The 16,726-nt window shown below is 40.1% G+C and overlaps 1 protein-coding gene across 3 annotated transcripts in view; it reads left to right on the forward strand.

Moving 5' to 3' along the window:
• Positions 1–16,726, forward strand: part of LOC105471559 (solute carrier family 1 member 2) — a 169,564-nt gene that overhangs the window by 124,848 nt on the left and 27,990 nt on the right. For all 3 annotated transcript variants that reach the window (XM_071074880.1, XM_011724095.3, XM_011724096.3), the window contains exons 7-8: positions 6,926–7,159; positions 12,461–12,655. In XM_071074880.1, the coding sequence (XP_070930981.1) occupies positions 6,926–7,159; positions 12,461–12,655 (429 nt within the window). The remainder of the gene's footprint in view (positions 1–6,925; positions 7,160–12,460; positions 12,656–16,726) is intronic.

A 16,726-nucleotide genomic window follows, 5' to 3' on the forward strand; every position in this document is an offset into this window, starting at 1 on the left:
TGCTGGATTTCTAGATATTTCTTTTGTATGAAGATTTGGTAATATGATGGTGGTGCAAAACATATATATACATACACACACACACACACACACACACACACACACATATATATATATATATATATAGAGAGAGAGAGAGAGAGAGAGACGGAGAGAGACAGAGAGAGAGAGAGAGACAAAATCTTGCCCTGTCGCCAGGCTGGAGTGCAATGGTGCGATCTCAGCTCACTGCAACCTCCGCCTCCCGGGTTCAAGTGATTCTGCAGCCTCAGCCTTCCAAGTAGCTGGGATTACAGGTGCACACCACCATGCCCGGCTAGTTTTGTTAATCTTTAGTAGAGACAGGGTTTTGCCATGTTGGCCAGGCTGGTCTCGAACTCCTGACCCTATGATCCGCCCACCTCGGCCTCCCAAAGTGCTGGGATTACAGGCGTGAGCCACCGCTCCCAGAGGTAAAATGTATTTTTTAAGTCCTTCAGATTCATCTGAGTCTGTTGAGAGTTTAGTACATAATACACAATGCAGAATAAGTCTCTTGCTTAAACATTAGGATTTTCCATTGTTTCCTAGAATTTCTAGCAGATTATGCATCTTTACTCCAAATATGCAGCCCATATTTCTGTAATATGATGCCAATAACATAGACAATGTGTGTGTCCTTCCTACGTCCATACCAATGTGATTTCCACTAAACCCTTGCAGGAAAGGGAATCTTCTAGGACATCAGATGAGTCAGTGGGATGAAGTGTAGCCTCCCTCCTCCCCAGAGATGGAGGGTGGTGGTATGAATTAAGAAGTTTCCCATTCATTGAAACCAGAACTCCTAAATACTTAGTATCATCTTGGGAGGTAAAAAGTGGTTGTGAGGCAGGAGTAAGACCCTAGAATGATTTCTGACAGCTGTTTGGTTACTTCATCTAGGCTCATAGTCAGGACGATGTCACGTGACATGAGATGCCAATTCTACACATTTCTTTAATTCTTTCACTGCCTCCTCAGCATCAGTATTTGCTAATGATGTGTGTAAAAAGGTTCTGGATAAAACAGTCAACTACTATTTAACTGACCCCTCAAAGCTTAAAAAATCAGAATTCTTTTGTATTCTTTTCTATGTAGCAGTTATAATAGTAATAATAACAAAATGTAACATTGAAAATATTATAATAATTGTTTTTGTTATTAAATTATAAATTAGAATTACTAACTTCTTGCTATATGCTCAGTACTATTTCAGTTATAGTACATGTACTAACCCATTTATTACTGAGGAAACAATTATTATTAAATAACTTAAATTTACCAAATTCCTGCTAAATACTTAATATTACTCCAATTATTTTACATGCATTAGCTCATTTATTCTTCACAATAGTACTGAACACAAAAATACGTGCTTTTGTTAACCCATTTACCAAATGAGAAAACTCAGCACAGAGGGCGACTTGCCCAGTATTATGGAGCTGTACAGAAGTAACACCTATGTCAATTTCTTTATTACTTCAGACTGGATTGAATCCAGGATCCTCCCATTGCAAGCTGTGTGACTTCAGGCAAGTTAGACAGATTCTAAGCCCCGATATTCTGATCTGTAAAATGGGATGATTCTAGAATCCATGCCATAGGTTGCTGTGAGAACTAAGACTGTGACCAACAGTCGTGAAGCACCTTTTTGGTGCTGGGAACTGTCTAAGCACTTTACATGGATTAGTATTATAGTAATAGCTGTTTGCTGTTACCAATATTATCATCAATTCAATCCATATCCTTTGTATCTCTGTGTTTATGAATTCTTTAAGAAACCTGAAAACCCCTTAATTTTTGTATGATTTTCATATCCTCATTTTCTTATGAGGTTATTTAAAACATTTTTTTTTCAAAATTTGAAAAACTTAAACAGAAAGTAAAATGTTTCATAATCTTACCCCTATAAAAACATAAGTGAGAAGTAAAATCTCTGCCTACTCTTCCAATTCCTTCTTCCAATAAACCACCATCCATCCACACTGTTAAAGAAAAAACTATTCAATGACACTTGTTAAAGCAGAGTAAGGCAGATTTTATTCAGGATCGTTGCAATGAGCACAGGGACCACAGCAATGGGATTTTGGAGTGGGGGAGAGAGATTGGGCTCACTTGCAAGTACACATGGGCAAGTGGGAATTTATAGGCATGGAGAAAGGTGGGGGCAGTGGATGGTCTGGAGTAAGGAGTATTTTGGATAAACCAACCCCACAGGATTCTAGCTGAAGGCCACAGGGTGACCAGACATCCGGGGGAGGATGAAGAACCTGATCAGATTTGAGGGTGATCAGATTTTGAGGACGGAGGTTCTTGCTAACCTGACTTAGATGAGTGTTTTGCTAAACCGGATTTTATAAGGTTTAGCAAAGAGCCCAGAAGAGGCCAGAAGAAGGTTCAGAAGCCTAACTAAAATTTGGTCAAACAAAGAATCTTTGTCAATTCATCTATTTTTTTTTTCATTCAATAAATATTCTATTATGTGCAGGCAATGATTTTAGGTACTGGTGATACAATGTTGAATAAGACAGAGAAATGTTCCGGCCCTCGTGGGACTTACATCCTAGGGAAGGGAGAGAGGGAAAGCCAAAAGGGAGCAAATGGGAGCAGATTGTCTTTGTAGCACTTATTACTAATTCCAATAGTCATAAGTGCCGTGCAATAGCGAGAGATAGTGATGGTGTAAAAGTGTTGGGCCACATGGTGCTGTCTGGGAAGTTGACCTTTAATGAAGAGCTGCAGAGTGAGCCAAGCAACCTAGTAAAGAACTGAGGGGAGAATGTTCCGGGGGAAGAAGTGGCAGGGAAAGGCTTTTGAGGATCAGAACAAAGGTCTAGAGAAGCTGCAGTGTGGTTGGTGAAAGGGGACAGAAGGAGGTGCAGTTGGAGAGGTAGGCAGTAGGCAGATCCTCCAGGGTCCTGCAGGCCACCTTGATGGGTTGGAATTTCATTTACTTGCAAAAGGAAGTCCCTTAATCATAAGCCTAGAGGCTGTACAAACTGTTTTTCACTCTGTCTTGATGAAAAGTTCTAATCACAAATGGTAACTTTGAACAAGAATCACTCTTTGGGTAGCTGGAACACGTATCCCTAAATGGATTGGGAAAGATGAAGATTTGTAATACTCTCTGAGCGTGGACAGCACCTTTCAGCTACTCTTGGAATGTGTGTTTAGCTCTATTGACAAGCTATTGGAAATATGTGGGACAGCACCAGAGGGGCTTCACAGCAGGACTGAGAAAGTCCCTCAGCTTACCTCCTTTCCCATCATCAGTGTCTGCCCCATCATCTGTCCCAGGCCTGTAAGTCCCAAATGAATTATTCCAGTGGGTTAAGACCTCAAAGATGCTGAAGAAATTGGAGCTAAGGTAAATGGTTTCCAAAAGGTCACCAAGTAATATCTGCATTTCATCAGTTGCAGTTAAGATTTTTGTTTCTCGAAATACTGGTTTTCAAACAGATCAGCATTACCTGGGGAGCTTGTTTAAAATATAAATGCCCCAAGGCCAGCTTCAGGACATTCTGACTCTGTAGGTGTGTGGTAAGCCCAGGGAATCGCATTGTTAACAGGAAGCCAGTGGTTTCTGACACCCGGACACCGACTGAATTCTAGGTAACTTGCCTGCTGTAGATGAGTGTGTTTTTGGAGTCCTGCGAGGGGCATCTTGGTGGGATCCTTCGGCTGGCAAGGGCTTTGAGACAAAGTAGGTGGAGGCTAGAATGGATACAGCAGTAAGAAAAAGACTCCACAGGCCAGTCCTGGATGAATCTGTGGCCCTGAAAACAGAGAACAAGAACAGCCTAAGAGCAGCATGGGAGCCATTCCCTCTCCCCAGCTCTCTAGCCGTGTCCCTCTCATTTGGAAACTGGACCAACAATCACAGGGCATTATTTGGCTTCAGAACTCTCCGTGCAGCCCTCAGCCTCGTTATGCACTTTGGTTTGTGGTTTTGATTGCTGGCTTCATCTCAGAAGATTTGAGTGGTGGCCTTGGGTGCTGGCCATTTGCCTATCCTTTTCCATGGCATATTATTTTCAATTAGGTAATTCATTGACATGGAAACCCAGGAACCCAGAAGCCCCAGTTTTGGAGTGAAGGCCTGAGTTGTTTGTTTTAAAAATGGGCGCAGTTGGTTGGCCACACCTGTAATCCTAGTGCTCTAGGAGGCTGAGGCGGGAGGATTGCTTGAGGCTAGGAATTTGCGACCTGCTGAGCAAAATAGTGAGATCTCCTACAAAAATAAAAGTAAACAAAAATTAGCTGAGAATGGTGGCATACACCTGTAGTCCTAGCTACTCAGGAGGCTGAGGTGGGAGGATTGCTTCAGCCCAGGAGGTCGAGGTTACAGCAAGCAATGATTGTGCCACTGAGCTCCAGCCTAGCTAACAGCAATACTCTGTCTCAAAATATAAAAAATAAAAAATAAATAAAATAAAAATAGGCACAAGAAAGTAACGGCCCTGAAAGACTTCATAGAACAAAGATTCTTACCTTCTTCTACTTAATGCTCATACTATTCCCAGAGATCAAGGTGTTTGGATTAGCAAGGGCTTCTGCTTGCTAACACTTCACTTTCTGGCCTTTAACACTCTCCATTTACAATGGGAGCTCATGCTTTTCCCAGCTGGCTAAGTGTCCCAGAGGTAAACTGTTACCTCTCTCTAGTCCATCTGTCAGTGGCCCAAATACATTCTCCAGGAGACTCTATAGCTAGTCTTTTTTTGGCAAAGAGCCTTGAAAGCATTTTCTCTCCATTCTACAAATTGCTTTTCCCAGGAGAGAAGGAAAATTGAATGGCACCCAAAACAGCTTATAGTAGTGTTTTTCTGGACAGCTTTCAAGGGTGCTTGGTGCTTGGGAAAGAACTGATCTCTTGGTTTATGAAGATAAATACTTTTTTGCTTTATAGGAAGGTTCATTCTGCTTATTTACAGTCTCAGTGAACGAAGTGCTGGTCCCCGAGACTACCTTGATAATTTATGAGATGTTGTGACTATGGACACACCAGCAGAATATAAAACGGTGGGAGAGCTCAGGGTTTAATGACATGAGTACAGGTTTGTCTCAGACTCCCTAATGTCTAGGGAAGCAGTCCTCAGACTTGACCAGCCTGGACCCCACAGAAAGGAGAAGTAGGAGCTTCAGGCTAGATTCTCATATGGGAAGAGAACAGCTATGCTAATGTTTAATAGTGTCAGTTACAAATCAGTTCCTTCAAGATTAGGTTCCTCTTGAGAGAATATGTTGCTATAAAATCATCTTGCAATTGGGTATCCCATGAGATGTTCTAGAAAGCATCACTAACTCAGGCTTAATAAGCATGAGTGGTGGGAGGACATGGGGTACATGTGTGAAAACAGAACCCACGAGGAATTCCTTTGTCAGGACTCAGAGAATTAATGGTACTGACAGAGATGCGAGAGGGCTTTTTTGCAGCACACACACATGCATGCTCAAAAATTTAATCCCCACAGCATCTCCATGAGGTTGGAGTTAGCTGCTCTGAGCCTTGACATCCATATCTGTAAAATGGGAATAAGCCACTAACCATGGTCACATATTAATAGCTAATAAGTGGCGAGATGAGCTCCATGTCTTACGTAGTATTCATATATATGTGTCTCATCTACTTTTCACATTTTTTCTTTAATTCAGGAAAGTGTTTGCTCCAGGCACAATTACAAGTCTCTATAGATCTTACAATTACAGCAGCCTTTCCTGACTCCCTGACCCCTGCTGGAAGCCTTATCTAGGGACTTCATTTTCCCCATAGTCTTTCTCTCAAGTATATTCATAATTTGTATTAAGGTAGCAACCTTCCCACAAATATTTTCATATCAGCCAGAAACTGTCACAGGCTGAACAAATTCATGCCCTAGCAACATCATTCTGGATACTAAAGAATTTTACCAAATATGGGAAGAATATATTCAGGTTGAGAGACAAAATACCTTTCCCAAGAGTGAGGACCAAAGTAGTTTCCAAACTCTCTATAAAGTAATAAGGTAGAACTATAACATCAGTTTATATAGGATAAATTTGGCATATGGTGAATTGCTTATTGTTCACTAAAGAGAAGTGGCTTGTCTTGGTTGGGAAAATCCCCCAGTTGGGAGTTTCAGAGACCTGAGATTGTTCTCTTATTTCCTGGTTTCCTGGTCTTGGGCTGATTATTTAGCTTTTCTTAACCTCAGTTTCTTTATTTGCCACGTAGCAATAATGACACCTAGATTTTCGGGTTGTGGTAAGCATGAAGTGAGGGAATGAGTGTGCAGCTCTCACCATAGTGCTTAAAACAAAATGAAAGTAGTTAGCATTATTGTTAGAGTAAGTATGGAAAAACTACTTTCAGACTTGGAAGTCATAAAACCACTTTTCTCTAAATGTACATTTTGGCCCAGATGGTTTCCTTGTTCTTTCTCTTTCTCTCTCATTTTAATATATTCCCTATCTTCCAAGGTAAAAACAATGCAAATTTACAAATTCCAGTTTATGGTTTTCTAAAAAGCTCAAATTCCCAAATTTCTAGGAAGGAACTGAGGAACACAAATCAAACAAGATTCCCAGAAACACGCCTGAGTCTCTCAACTTGGAACTTGATGGTAAAGCTAAAAGATGGTAATGCATGTCTCTCCTTTATCCCTAAAACTCACCTTAAGCGACAAAATTTGCCTTTGGACTTTTCATCAGAGCAGGCACCACCAGATCCACAAAACAGATTTTGATTAAGGGAGTTGGTCCAAAATAAAAAATAACATCAATGGAATGTCATGACCTTTTCTCAGCAAAAGTCTTTTTTTGTACAGAAGAGCCATGTGTTTTCCTCAGGGTGCAGTACAGAGGAGGCCCAGGTTCTGAATGCCATAATGATCTCTTCAATGCTGTTTTTCCCTTTTGTGTTTTTCAGGTACTCTCCCCTGGGTATCGCCTGCCTGATCTGTGGGAAGATCATTGCAATCAAGGACTTAGAAGTGGTTGCTAGGCAACTGGGGATGTACATGGTAACAGTGATCATAGGCCTCATCATCCACGGGGGCATCTTTCTCCCCTTGATTTACTTTGTAGTGACCAGGAAAAACCCCTTCTCCTTTTTTGCTGGCATTTTCCAAGCTTGGATCACTGCCCTGGGCACCGCTTCCAGGTAGAGAACAAAAGAAATCACCTTTCTCTTTGCTCACTCTTTTTTTTTTTTTTTCTCCTCTTTTTGTTGTTGTTGTTGTTGTTGTTGTTGTTGTTTATTATACTTTAAGTTCTAGGGTACTTTTTTTCTTTTCTTTTCTTTTTTTTCCTTTTTTTTTCTTTCTTTCTTCTCTTTCTTTCTTTGTTCACTCTTTTGCCCTCTTTGCCATTTCTCATTTCTCAAAACCCTCCCATCACAAAGTTCAATAAGAACACTTGGCACACATTACTAAGATCTTTTGGAAAAGGCGAATGCTTTGAATTTTTGTCTCCTTCTAGGAACTTCTGAGCCTTCTGGTGAACATTTTTGCTGGTTTGCAACTATATTGGAAATATGATCTCACATTAAATTTTTCAGATAAATGCATGCTATTTGTTTGCATGCCTAATTTGCCACTTGTATCATTAGTTTAGTTTTAGATGTTTTCTAAAGGAAGTTTAACACGATGTTTTTCAATTAACATTTCACCTGTGATTTGGAAAATGCTATCACAAAATATTACTCTTTGAAGATTTTGGTAAATAAATTTTCAAAAGTAGAAGCAGCAGCTTTTACAAAGTAAATGGTATGTTAGGTGAGACTTTTTCTAACAAACAAAGCTCAGCCAAATCTTTGACCTCGACATGAACCTCTAATGGATTATTCTTCCCCAGAGTTAACTTGGCATTGATGAAGAATCAGTTCCCCCTTTATTACCTAGTTCCAGTGCCTAGAAAGCCAAAGAGGACCCCAGAGATATGCAGAGAAAAATCAGTTTTTGGACTATCATCTTGGACTGAATGTAACAAAAACAACCCAAAAAATGAACAAGAAGAAATACATAAGAAATGCCTTACAATTGGGCTGGGCGCAGTGGCTCATGCTTGTAATCCCAGCACTTTGGGAGGCCTCGGCAGGCAGATCACTTGAAGTCAGGAGTTCGAAACCAGCCTGGCTAACATGGTGAAACCCCATCTCTACTAAAAATACAAAACTTAGCCAGGTGCGGTGGGGAGTGCCTGTAGTCCCAGCTATTCGGGAGTCTGTGGCAGGAGAATTGCTTGAACCTAGGAGGCGGAGGTTGCAGTGAGCTGAGATTGCATCACTGCACTCTAGCCTAGGTGACAAAGTGAGGCTCCATGTGGAAAAAAAAAAAAAAAGAAAGAAAGAAAGAAAGAAAGAAATGCCTTACAACTGAGAATTTTTAAGACTAGTGTTTTACTTTCAGCTTGCAATCATGGTTTTATATCTGCACATATGTCCTTGGGTCACAAAACTAAGACTGAATCATAAAACAGGGAGGGAAGCAAATTCTGAAACCCATAGCTCATCATCAGGTCCTTGTTGCAGACCCTGTGCCCATGCACTGCTGGTGAGGTGGCACTCCATGACACAGCAGGGCCTGTTGCTCCACGGCTGCTGAGCAGGCAGTCAGGTTTCCCTTAAGCGACCTAACAGACCAATAATGCCTGGGAAACCAAATTAAATTTCCACCTTGCAAATCAATGAGGATTCAGTGCTAGTAGAAAATGGGGTTTCAGACCAAGCTGGAATATACACAATCTTGAGGATCTAGATTCTGCACCCATTTTCCGAAGATGAAGGAAAACACTTCAAAATTTCCTTCTTGGTTTTATAAATTTCCCATGACTAAGTATCTCTATCCATACAGATCTCCACTTGAAGAAAAGAGGAAAAAGAAAAAAAAACCCACCTGGTTTAATTTTATTTTTGTTTTCTGGTTATAAGCCTGGTATCTCATACTTTATCTCATACCTGGCTCATAACCAGAAAACAAAAATAAAATAAAATTTCTGCAGGCTCATTGTGAAAAAGTTCAGGCAGTGAATACAATTTTGAAGAAGAAAATGAGCTTTGCCAATTATTCTATCACCCAGTGATAATTGGTCATAACCTTTTAATTAGTCTTTAGTTATATATCTTTCAAGTTCTTACTATGTATATATATGCTGTTTTATAAATAGCTATTTTTTTACTAGTCAACATATCATAAAAGTTATATCTATTGCAATAGACTTTACTACAATTTTTTAAACTGCATAATAATGCACTGTATGTACTACAATGCAAACCCCACCCCATCCTAGCCACAGTGATGTACATTTAAGGCATGTCTATTAAACAGGGCTGTGACAAATATCCTTACAAATACATCTCTGCAAGGTTGTATGATGATCCCCTCAGGATAAGTGGAATTTCAGAGTTAAATGGTATGCACATTGACGGTTTTGAATCACGTTACCAGATTGCTATTCAGAAAAATTTATTATTTTATGTTCCCATTAACTGGGGTTTGAGGGTGTGCCCATCCCCGCTTACTTACCAGCTCTGGATATTACGGGTCACTTTAATGCTTTCCAGTCCTATTGGGTGAAAAGTAATCTCATGGGATATGCATATCTTTACTTCTCCTTCCCCTCCCCTTTTCCCCTGCCTCGTGAATTGTTCTTGAACTTGGTCATTTCCCTGTTGAGGTATTCGTCCCTCCCTGATTGATTTTCAAGCTCTCTTTTTGTATAAGAATATTAGCTCATGTGTCACAAGTTGCAAATAATCTTTCTCTTCACTTGACATTTGTCTTAAAAAGTTACTGTGCTTTTTGCCTCTAGAAGTTTTAAATTTGTACTTAGTCAAAGCTATCAGTACTTTTCTTTAGAATTTAGAATTTAGATTTTGCTTAGGAATAGCTTCTCGAGTTAATACAATATGACTTTTTATTTTCTTCCGATACCTTTATGGTTTAGATCTTTCAACTATTTCAAAAATATTAGTATTATTTTCTTTTGAATGACTAGGCCATTATTTCAGTAACTTTGTAAGACAAGGTGAATCTTAAGGGAATTTGCATGGCCCAAATTTGTATTTAAATCAGAGACAAATGCTCAGATTATCCAACCAAGGCTGCAAATATTAGACCGATTTCTTCCCCAACCCTATATTTCATTTGAAAAAAAAAAATGTGGTTTTAATCTTTCATTAAAATGTGGTTTTTGCCTGGATGTGGAATTTCTTTGTTTAAAAGGCTGTGTGACATGAGTCATGTACCGAGAATTAACTGAAGGTTTCTTTGCCATCATGGTCACAGAGAAGAAAAAAAAAGCAAAACCCAGGAACAGCCCACAAAATATCCTTCCTGCCTCCTCGGCCCTTGTACAGAATAAAAATGTTGAGGGTAGTTGAACGGCTTTTCTCAATGGTTCCAGAGGCTGGTGTCAGGGAGGGCAGAGGGAGGGGGGTGGCCTGAGACTGGCTTGTCTTCAGCCCTCCAACTTCAGTGCAGGCTGTTAAAACTAATACATAAAAAACAAAAGAAGCAACATTTATTATTTATTAATAATTGTTATTATTAGCAACATTTGAAGGCTGTCATATGGCCATTGAGGCAGGAGACAAAAAAGCAATGTCAGAATGTCAGCCCATCCACATAGGAAAGCTTGAAATTAAAATTCTCAAGTCCTAGTTTGATTGGGTGGGTGGGTTTAAAGACACAAAGAAAGCCTGTCCAGTAGAGAAATAGAGGATATTTTTATACTTACCGATCATTTTTCCCAATCTACTTAATTGTCCAAAGACCATTTGATGACAGTTTGGAAAAATGAATGCAATAATAAATATAAATGTATTCTAGCAATCCCAGAAGTGTCCTTAGATTTGAGAATCCTTGCAATCGAGAATCCTGGCCACCAACCACAACTGAGCAGTCATCTCAGACCAGTCCTGGTGTCCTGGCAACCCTTCGAAAGGGCCCAGGAGAGGGTGGGGTAAGAGGAAGAAAGGGACACTGACTTCGCATTAAGACAGCAAGCCAGGTCTAATGGCATCTCCTGCGTGCAAATGAGGCCAGGCTCCAACTTTGCCCTGGGTTTGCAAGATTTTAGTTATGAAATGTTTCCCAACAAACATTTCTTCTTCCTACCCAAGACCAAGAAGGAGGCATGAGACAGACCCCTGACTTGAAATCACAAAGAATGTTCTGGTAAGAGAAATTTGGCTCTCCTAAGGTTGTTTTAGGAGCTTGTGGGCCAGTGGTTTGATAAGATGCACATCTGGGCATCCCTAGTTTTAGGGCTTCTGATTCGTTGGTTCTGGATAGGCCCTGGAATCTTCATTTCATTTAGCTTCCCTGGAGCAGATGGTCTTCTCCCACTCTCTGAGAAACCAAGACCTCTACAGGGATCTATGTCCAGCTTAGTCACTAATTCTGACCAGTAGGAGGAAACTTTGACAAAAGCTGTAAGTGCAAGAGAGAAAACACCTCCAAATGTTGTCTGCATTGCAGGTTTTCTAATTCACTTTGCTAAAGTTTGAATAGAAAAAAATCAAGAGGATGGACCATGAAGCACTTCCATGGCAGTTTGAGTGTTTTGCATTGCTTTCTACATTACTTAAACCTTGCAGCAAATCCACTCACCCTCCCATGCCCTTCTATCCACATGGAGATAATATTCTGGCCTTTAGCAATCCTTATTTTTTATTGGTCTCCAATTTTGAAGACATATGAACATGTCAGGAATTCTGGCCTTTGAGGCTGGATCATGTGGTCATGAATCCACATCCCAGGCCTGGGAGGAGTGGGGGTGAAGTCACTTCATATTTAGTCTCTGATTTGCTATTGAACACATGCTTTCCTGCTCCATGTCATTGAAGTGACTGTAGAATTGGCTGATGAGCATGTATCAGGGTGTTGGACTATCTGTGAGGTTCCCCAGTGAAGGGCTTCAGCTCATGCTGAAGGGTGCTGGACATGTTTATTGTTGTGGAAATTAGCAAGCCCAGCTCAGGGCAATTTCTTGGGGCTAAATGCGATCCATTCAGTCATTTTATTGGAAACAGCATTTCTAGCATGAAATTATGGGTTATCCAAAAATTCCTCATCCCATTTCACTGTTGATAGCTGATTCTTTTCTGACATAGATTTTTTTTTTTTGCAACCCAATTAATATGGGCAATCAGATGCACTTCAATATCGAATCCAAGATGGAAACAGTGGTCAAAAGAAAACATCTTCAAGTTCTGAGTGTATCTCCAGAACCAGAACCAACGAAAATATTTTGCTGCCTATTAGCATCTCAGTAAGATTGAATTTCAGCCTCCAACTCACCAGTTTTTAATCTGGCTCCAGATACTGCTTTTTTGCATGTCACCTTGCTTGATTGACACAAAACAAGAAAAACTAAGGATGCAGTGGCGTTCCAGTTTGTGCATTGTCCTGCTTCTCTAAAGTGGACATAACCCTGTCTTTCTCTTTCTCTTTGTTCTCAGTGCTGGAACTTTGCCTGTCACCTTCCGTTGCCTGGAAGAAAATCTGGGGATTGATAAACGTGTGACTAGATTCGTCCTTCCTGTTGGAGCAACCATTAACATGGATGGTACAGCCCTTTACGAAGCGGTGGCCGCCATCTTTATAGCCCAAATGAATGGTGTTGTCCTGGATGGAGGACAGATTGTGACTGTAAGGTGAGGAGGGTGGGGTAAAACACAAAAACAACTACCTGTTGTTCTACCCTGTTTCCCCTCCACACTAGCTCCATGTGACAGAGGCCACTTGAATTTCATTTCTGCTGGTGGAAGACAATGAAGGTAATAAAAGAAGAGGAATTATTGGCAGCCTTCAAAAGGAAAAGATTGCGACAAGAAAGAAGACTCTCATTAATGCCTCCTGTTTGTATTGCACATGTCAACTTGCTTTAGAAATTGGATATTATTTGATTTTTAGCAATCCTGTGATGTAGGCAGGGTAATTTCCTTGCCCATTTAATAGACGAAGAAACTCAGGCACCAAGAGGCATGGTAGTTTGTCCATGGCTACAGCATGGCTGTAAGTAAGGCCAACATCAGTAATGATTTGACAGGACTGTAACTGAGGCCAACATCAGCTGACTCTGGATCCAATTTTTGTTTCACTAAAATATGCTCCGTTCAATATTCTATCACCAGAGGGTAACGGCAGAAATTACAAAATACTGGAAGAGATTCCTAAATATGACATATAAGATTTTATTACAAATAAATAGCACATAGTTTTGCTTTTACTAAAGCTGTTTTTATTTAAATGCATTCATCATTTTAAAAATTCAGAAAGAACATTTTCCTAAGAGATCATTAAAAATGTGTTGCCTCACCATAAACTTAAAGATCACACCTACTAGCCAAACTAACACTTCACTTTCTTGCTTATAGGTTAAGTCATTGAAAATATCGGTCTTCAACCCATTCAATGTTATATTGACATTATAGCATGAAATAAAGCTTTTTGCAATCATCATTTTAATATTATCACTCTCAACCCATCTAAATGCTTCAATTAAGCCAGAAGCCAATTTCTGCCCTAACTTATGTTATATCCCTACTCTCAGTCTCAATTTCCTCATCTATAAATAAGGAAGGTATTCATAATTTGGGGCTAAAAGTTGGAGTTCATGGATGGACTCCCAGCCCAGAGTGTTGCTTTGTTTGCCTTGAAATATATTGTAAAAGGTTAGAAATTCATCCTCTTGTAAGACAGCTGCACTTCAGTTTCCTACAGTCTCCCCTGCCTACCCTATTACTTATGCCTGGTCTGCTGCACCTGTCACCGCAGCTTGGTCTTTTAAGACCCTGGAGTTTGTCAGTTTTGGACTCAACAATGTGCAAGTTTTATTTCCCTTCTCGACTCTATGTGATCAGAAAACATAGGGAGTAAGTGGGTCACATTCTGTGTGACAGATGTACTTGTAGTAGAAAGAGAATTCCAGATATTAGAATAGCCAAGGCCTGGGTGATTCATTTTAGGAAATGAATGAGGTAGACACTGGAATATACTTTCATCCTCCACGATGATAATCACTCCACTCTTTGGTTCCTCTGAGGTAGCAGACTCTTTCCATATATTGCTTTGAACATGCCCAGCAGTCCTGAAGAGAAGGGATAGTCATTATTCCCATTTTACAGAGGAGGCATGTGAGGCTCAAAGAAATTATGTGACAAACCTAGGTCTCATGGTTATGGGTGGCAGAGGCACAAGTCAAATTTCTATTCCACAGTTTACTTCTTCCAACCACAAGTCATTTCTTCTTTCTGACTATGACTCAAAAACAGACATTAGAATAGTGTTTTTATTGGCTTTTTCCATTGGGCATTAGAAGGGGCAATATTTTTTGGGTTCAGGCTAAGGCGCTAGCCTCTTTCTCCCACTTCAGTTTCTCCCCCAGGCAGCACTGTCAACCTCTATATTAGAAACTTTGGTAATAATCTGGTGTCTGGTTGATTCATGTTATTCAACAGTCCATTCTCTGGTAGGCCTTTAGTGGACTAGGGCCATTTTAGGAGATCTCTCCTAAGAGGCAGTGTTCATTTGGGTCTGATGTCTCTACCTGCTCAGATTTTTTAAAAGTTCAAACTAAGGGACCACCCAGTATCTGTAGCAGTGCTGGAAAATTCCTCTAATCATGTCCTCTATGTGTTCTAGGGGCTGATATTGCCATGGAATGGCCACTTCAGAGCCTGTGCTTGATCTGTCTAGCTCTGAGGTATTCAACCAGCTCAAGGACATTTTTGTTAAAACACAGCTTTCTCCTTTATCCTTATAACCATTCCAGAAGATTTAGTGAATATCCCATGTGCATCTGAGTTCACTTTAGCAACTCAGCAAATAGAGAAAAGAAAAATTCACCATGTTTAATACACACACACACAATATGAAAACATGAAATAGCAATCACATTTATTTAATCAGCTAGAATGTATCATCTGAAATGTCTTCCAGTGACTCTCTTGCTAAATTATCTCACCTTAGATAAGGAAACAGAGGCTCAGAGAACAGATCACACACAGCCATCTAGAGGAACAACTACAATTTAAGTTTCCAAATGCTGGCATATGCTTCCATTTATTTAACTTGTGATCCTAGAAACAGCCCTAAAAAGTAGATACTGGGTTCCGTGTTTTACAGATGGAGAAAATGAGGCACAGTAAGATGAGGTAACTGGGCCAGGATCACACTGTTTATAAGAGGCAGAAATGGGATTTGAACCCAGACCACCTTACTCTGGGGTTTGTGTTTTTAACCATTACACACACTGCCTCCACTATATTATACTGTTGGGTTGCAAAATAATAATTTACATACATATAATAAAATCTTCACAACCACCCTATGAATTATATACTACAAGGGAGCCTCAGTTTCCTCATCTGCATAATGGGAACAATAACAAATTCTAGGGTGGCTGAGAACATGGTGCCTGGCTCATAGTCTCTTATGAGTGTGAACCAGGCACCAGTCAATAAATGTTAGCTTCTATTATTATTATTGATGTCTAATAAAACACACAACACTCCTAGAATATTAAAGAAAAATGTGGCCATGACATCATGAGTACCATGATGTTACTGACAATGGAAAACATATTTCAGGTCAGAAGATCAAGTCTTTCAGAATTATGTCCTAACAATTATCACAAGACTGCTAACCTCCCTTGCTTTAAAACTCAAAGACAAAAAGGGCTTCTTAAGAAAGTCTTTTGCCAAGCAAAAGTCATTTCTGCTCTCTCAACAATTGGTCTTGATGGTAACCATATTTTCCATTAAGTTTGCACTATTAGATGGGAACTTACAGATGGGAGAATGGACCAGTGAGTGATTGAATTTATGCTTAAATTCTATAAATTTATCTACACAGGGTTTGTTTTATATTAACAATGATACTACTGAGCATTTTCAGTTGACAAAAGATGAGTTTGACCATACACATTTAAATCTCTGGCCCCTGGGTGAGTTTAGTCAAATCCTCCTGAATTGTAGACCCCACAAGGGCTACATCTGGGGCACCCACCACGGGTGGATATACTTCATGCCTGCAGTTTATTTGGAGGAAAATAGCCAAATCTATCTTCATGCTGCACTTCCAAGTAAATTCTTCATTCCTCTCCTTTCACTGCATGTAGGAAAATAGTGATTAGAAATTCTCAGCATTTTATTAATTCATAGAATTTTCAATGTAGGGAGGGATCAAGGCCATCAAGGACCAGCGTGGCATTGAAATCAAGTAGACCGTTGTTCAAATCCCAGCAGACCATGTTCAAGCTGTGTGACCTAAGTTTCTCCACCCATCCTATATATGTTTTCCTCACAGTGAAAGCAGGTGTTACCATATAAGTCCCTTGCAAGGTTACTGTGAGGTTCTGCTCTGATATTGTGTGTCTAGTATCTTAACAGCTTCCAGGAACCCTAGAGAAGTGAGCCAGGGGAGTGGAAGACCAGGCAAAGCAGAAAGCAATGAGGGATGCAGGGAAAATCACTGCCCAAGGAGCTCTTGCAGGGCTTAGAATTCCACAGACAGACACTGTGCCCACTGGAGGGTGAGGATATTATTAGGGTGGAGGACAAGAGGGGAAAGCAACTTCCAGGAAGAATTATCTTTATAAGACTTTGTCTCACACAACCGAAAGATAACCAGATAATGTTAATGTTAACCACAGTTCAAAGGGATGTGCAAGAGTGACTCAGAGCAACTGATGCTGTAAATAAAACAGTCAAGGTCAAGACCAT

Source organism: Macaca nemestrina, chromosome 12 (genome assembly GCF_043159975.1).
Source record: "Macaca nemestrina isolate mMacNem1 chromosome 12, mMacNem.hap1, whole genome shotgun sequence".
Taxonomy (NCBI): domain Eukaryota; kingdom Metazoa; phylum Chordata; class Mammalia; order Primates; family Cercopithecidae; genus Macaca; species Macaca nemestrina.